This window comes from Malus sylvestris, chromosome 6 (genome assembly GCF_916048215.2).
Source record: "Malus sylvestris chromosome 6, drMalSylv7.2, whole genome shotgun sequence".
Lineage (NCBI taxonomy): Eukaryota > Viridiplantae > Streptophyta > Magnoliopsida > Rosales > Rosaceae > Malus > Malus sylvestris.
The window spans coordinates 20488448-20494447 of NC_062265.1; the positions used below are offsets into that span (position 1 = coordinate 20488448).

The 6000-nt window shown below is 38.9% G+C and overlaps 1 protein-coding gene across 1 annotated transcript; it reads right to left on the reverse strand.

The window, feature by feature from the left end:
• Nucleotides 1–1071: 1071 nt before the first annotated feature.
• Nucleotides 1072–3486, reverse strand: LOC126626485 (cytochrome P450 86A22-like). Its single transcript, XM_050295808.1, has one exon. The coding sequence runs from the start codon at nucleotides 3131–3133 to the stop codon at nucleotides 1526–1528; it is 1608 nt and encodes a 535-aa protein (XP_050151765.1). The 5' UTR covers nucleotides 3134–3486; the 3' UTR covers nucleotides 1072–1525.
• Between the last annotated feature and the right edge of the window lie 2514 nt (nucleotides 3487–6000).

The window sequence follows — 6000 nt, forward strand, 5'->3', positions numbered from 1 at the left end:
TCCACAGGTGGTTTCTATGTTTACTTGGATTCTAACCTTGTATCCTGGAGTTCAAAGAAGCAGAAGACGGTATCTCGATCAAGTGCAAAGGCGAAGTATAGGCAATTAGCTTATACTGGTCTCTTTATAAAGATCTTCATATGCATCTTGTTCAACTGACCATTTGGTGCGACAATATCTCATCAATTGCTCTTGCATCAAATCCAGTTTTTCACTCGCATACCAAGTTCTTGGAGGTTAATTACCATTATGTTCCTGAGAAGGTTGTTCATGGTCAGCTACTGGTTAATTATGTGTGTTCCCAGGACCAACTGGCTGATATTTTCACTAAAGGACTCTCATCGTCCCGTTTTAAGTTTCTTGTCTCCAAGCTTCCAGTGGTTCCTCCCCCTGTTAGCTTGCCGGGGGGGGGGGGGGGGGGGCTGTTAGACGAGGTCCACATGTAGTTTCATCTACCGTGCTTTGAGGAGTCCATCGTTATCTGAGGAGTTTAGTTTTGTTTGAAAGTGTTACTTGATTAGGTTTCCTTGTTTGTAGGATATGATTTCAAATATGTAATCTGTTGATTTTCTGATTTGTTTGTTTTTCAAACTCCCTTGTAAATAGGGATTTCAAATCCTCATATGTAATTGTGAAGTTCTTATAAATACAAGCATCCCATAGTTGAATGGGTATGCAATCATAGTGAAAGAATCTGAGTTCTTAAAGTCTTATAGTCTTGTGGTCCATAGAATTATTTAAACACTTAACCTTGCTTTATATTAATAACCTTTGTCAAACTCTTCTGTAAATACCCATTTTTGCTACTTCATGACTTTGTAAAAACTTTCTAGAAAGCACAATCGAGGAGGTTCTGTCTAAATCATCGTGTTAATATGTCATACCAGATCAATTTTAAGCACATAATAAATTAAAATTTCCAAGAATATGTTGCCCCTTAAATGTAAATGACACGAACCACGATTCGGTCACGGGTGGCATTACAATCACGATCCGTGTACAGTACAGATACTTGCTAGATTAAACCACACTCATCTAATTAATGACACATATAATAATGCAAGGGTGATATACAAACTGAGCTTCATTTCTCTTATTTCTCATCAAATATGACATGTAGATACATAGACCAAAAGTCCACTGCAAACATACATAATTATGTTTCAAGTCTCCCACCAATCAATGTCTTGCTTACCCTAATAATATAGAATCACTCAAAATATAAGGTCCATAATAAACTGCAATAATTTCTCCATTATTTTTTCTCATATATATATATATATATATATATATATATATATATATATTACTAATACTATAAGATATAGAGAACTTTTATTGGCACTCTAAAAATCTCATTTGGTACTCCTCACAAATATATTTTTCTTTCTAAATATAGAAAGTTTGTAGTACAAAATAATAATTTTGGAGTGTTTATTCTAAGATATAATATTATAACAATAAGAGCTATACGTGACATTGGCCTTAATTAATTACTGCTCACCATATTCACATGCCAGCCCTCTCAAACCACAATATCGACATCTTCTTTTCCGCATTGGTCACCCTTGCCTATTTTTGCCAAAAGAGGCGTCAAATCTCTAGGGTGCACGTTAACCCTGAGGCCATACTTCATGAACAATGTCAATGACATCTTTTGCTCAACCCGGTGGCCTGGCACCACCGCGAGACGGTGCCTAAGCAGCACCGCCGCCGCGATTGACTTCATTTGCAAGTAAGCTAAATCCTTGCCTAAGCAAATTCTCGGACCGGCATTGAAAGATACAAATTTGTAAGAATCTTGTGCCTCCATTTTTTTGCCATCAGAAGACAACCACCTCTCCGGCTTAAACTCTAGGCAATCTTCACCCCAAATGAACTTCATGCGACCAATTGCGTAGATTGAATATGTGATTGAAGATCCCGCCGGTACAAAAGTCCCGCTTGGCAAAACGTCGTCTTTGATTGTCTGCTTGGAGTCTTGTGGAACAGAAGGGTAAAGCCTTAGGGTCTCGGACAATGCGGCCTTAAGGTATGTCAGTCGATCAACTTCTTCAAAGAATAAGGGCTCCTTCACCCACTTGGAAGTATCACTGCCACGTGCCTCCATCAGAACGGTGCAAATTTCAGAGAGGATTTTCTCCTCCACTTGTGGGTTTTGAATCACCAACCAAAAGAACCAACTCAGCGCGACGGATGACGTGTCACGTCCAGCTAGGATGAAGTTGAGCGCCACCTCTTGGAGAAATTTGTCGGAGTAGGAATTTTTCTTCATGAACCGAGACAACAAGTCATCATGTGGGGTCCCATTGCAAAGACCTTGTTGCTGGCTTTCCAACTCGAGCTTACGGGCGTTGATGATAGCGGATAGGTATTTATCGATGTGATGGAGGCTATGGTTCAAGCTGACTTCCATTCCGAGCCCAAGCCATTTTTTGAACTTCCAAATGATTTCAGGCAAGATAAAGCGTTGCAACGTGGCTTCCGTGGCTCGGTCGAAAGCATTTGCGAATTCATTTTCGGGAAGGCCCGGAGCTAGCGTCTGTGGATCTTTCCCGAAGGCCAACCCGCATATGTTATCGAAAGTGAGCCGGAGCAAGAGATCTTGAAGATCTACAGGCTTAGCTTCGTTCTGAGCCGTCTCAAGAATCGGGCAAAACCTAAGCTCAATGGCTCGGCTCACCCAACGGGCCATGGCTTGGCGGAGCGTTCGGGTGGTGAATTCCAGTGCCGCCGTTTTACGCTGGAACAGCCACGTGTCACCATCACTGTTGAAGATCCCATCACCAAGCAGATCATGGAACACAGCTTGCCAGGTAGGACCCTTGGGGTAATTATCAAACCGAAGCTTCAAAATGTGCTCCAAGTTCTTGGGGTCGCATGTGACAGTCACGAGCCCTTGCTTGCGTGCCAGGAAGGGAATGGCACAGGTGCACGTCTGGTAGGTGCCACAGCACGCGCGGAGATTATCGGCGATCCAGTCGTGCATCCGGTTCACGTTCTGGATGAGACCCGGGAGGCTGCCGACTACCGGCCAGACACGTGGACCGTACATTGACCGTGAGATCATCTTGAACCAAATTAAATACGCCGCTATGGCTGATAAGATCATTAAAGCCATTGATGCCTCCATCTAATAACTGATTAGCAAGCCCCCGCTTGAAAATATTTAAACCACTTCACTTCCCAGTAATACGAAAGTTAACCCCTGACCCAAGTAATTAAACTGATCCAAGAAAAAATGGACGGACAAGCAAGAACATGAAAAATTATCCGTATCGAAACTGAAGGGCGAAAGAAATCCCAGATAAATTGTGAAGAAAAATGATTATCTGGCTGGCTAGGGTTTGGAATGTGAGATCTGTATTAGGGTTTCTGCGACAATGTGCATGATGAAGGAGAACAAGAAGAAGAAGAAGAAGAAGAAGATGGAGAGTGAGGCAATGAATAAAGGAAAGGAAAAGAAAAAATGTTACTTATAACACGACAGAGGAGGGGAGAAGAGGGGCCGGGGAATAAATAGGGAGGCTGAAAAAGCGGTTCGTTTCTCTTTTTCTTTCTTTTCAGTCCATTAATTTCCTTTCACTGTCTCTCAATTTCTCTCTGATCATTCATATACAAGAGAAATTATCAAGAAACGATGGAGCTTTAGAGGAAAATCCCATGAATTTCTCACCTAATTTGGAGGAAAGTGCACCTTCATCTAAAATTTTCGCATTCAATGAAGGAGTGTGGGAGTTAATGAGATTAGTTGAGCAAGCCGTATACATGTGTACTATTGTGTGTATTTGTATGCATGGGAGACATGGAATGGTGAAATTTACATGGTTTTGGGTCGAGATTTCGTAAGAAACACTCTTAGGCATTTGAGCTACAAGTATCTTGTCGATATAGAAAATTATAGTTACTGAAGTGTACTAGATTCACAGTTTAGTAATCATAATGAGAAATAAATAAGTAGAGAATTTAGAGTTACAAGAGTATGTTTATAAAAGTATAAAACTACGTAGTTTTTCAATATAAATACAATATTATCATGGAAAATAAATGAGAAAAATTTAGGATACAATAAGCCCTCGAGTTTAGGTCATATCTGAAAATGGGTTAGGCTTAGGCATACAAATGATTTGATTCCTTCCATTGTAATTTAAAAGAATTCGGGTACAATACTGATGTTATCGTCGAGTATGAAAACTTCCGTATAAAACATTCATTTGTTGTTAATTCTTTTTCTTTATTTATTGCGACAACAATATTTGAGTAGAGTGGAAATTTCAGTTGTCACTTATCAATCATATTTTGTCATCAAACTCAACACGTATGAGCATGACTTCTACTAGAAACGAAGGTGGGTGCCACTAAGCTGTGATTATACTCTGACAATTTGTTTTTATGCAACTATAAATTTAGAGCAGATTGTTGACATGGGAGTACTTGTTTGGTTGGGTGAGCTAACCACCAACATTTATTTTGAGCATACCAGCTTATACGGCGTTGCTTTTATCTAGAGCACGGTCGTTGCAATCAGTCCATAACGTTTGGCGAGAAAAGTCGTCCAATATATATTTTGTTGTTCAGTTTCGGAGTAATACTGTACCTCTCAGTGGCTCTTTCATCATGTTATGGTTCGTATTATAAGACCCGAATAATTTTAGAAAGTTTAATGTAATATCAATGAGGTTTTAGTGACCTAACTAAAAACAACATTGAATATAATGACAGGAATAGTTCATGAAAGTATAACTCGAGTTGTATTTCCGATATGAAGGGTTTAAGGAAGAAGCAAATAGGAAGAACTTGAGGGCTTGGGAGAAAAGTATGTGAGAAAAAGGGAGAGTAAATATGTAATTTTATACCTGTGGGACCTTTGCGCAACGAAGACTTCGTCGTGCAAAGCTCATGGTAATTACTTGGCCTTAAATGGCTTAGCTACCATTTCATAGCACCTTGGGCAACGAACACTTCGTCGCTCAAAGTTTTCACGGAAAAATGGTCATCGCCCAAGATGTTGGCACCAAATCTCCCTCTATATGTGTTTTTTTTCAGCCTTTGCGCAACAAACATATGTTGTTGTCCCGCAAATGGTTTTTTATACTAGTGATCCCTAAACCCATATTTGAAGGTTCCTGTCTTTTAATTATATAACTTCGTTCAATTTTCTACAAAATTTATGAAATATAACCTGATTTTCATTTTTGCCCTTAAACTCAAATGACAGATGCTCTTGCTAGATTTTATCTCGTGTTGCTCTGTTGGTCATTTTTACTAACTTCGTTTATTTTTCTTAAATTATGAAATATAGTGCAGCACAAAATAGAATTAGACAATAACAATTATTAGACATGGCATTTGTGTCGTGTTTCCCGTGTTCATGTCATTTTTGTGAGACACCCGATATCTTAACGGATCGTGTCTTGTAACATCCATTAAGGTAAACGGGTAATATGACCTAACCCGAAATTGACCCATTAATATTATCAGGTAATATGACCCAACCCGTTACTCGTTAAAGAAAATATATTTTAAATCAATAAATAATGAAAATGAAAAATATAATTTGACCGAAAAAAAATAAAAAAACATAATACCTGAAGCATCCCGACCGAGATCAAAGCATGTTGGCTGTCACGTGAGAGTGACGTAACCATGTGCATAGTGTGGAAGCATTAAAGATAAGAGTTATACGAATAAATAAAAACCGAAAGCTACTAAAGTGCACTAATAGACAATAAGTGCTATGAGTGAAATACAAGTGTAATTACTCCTAATCAGAGCATAGAAAGTATAAGGCCTCGTTTGGCAGCTCGGACTGTATTGACTATTTCTGTCGGATAGGATAAATAGTCACCGGATAGTACTGACTAAATTAGTCGGGCGTTTGGTGCAGTATCGGACTAATGACCGTATTATTTATACTGTGTTTGGTTTTATACCAGATAGGCTAAATCAAACTTAAAATTAAATTAAACTTATAAAAATAAAAAATAAATCTGAAACCAT

Coding starts and splice junctions, on each gene's coding strand:
- LOC126626485 (XM_050295808.1), bottom strand. CDS start 3,133: ATGGAGGCATCAATGGCTTTAATGATCTTATCAGCCATAGCGGCGTAT.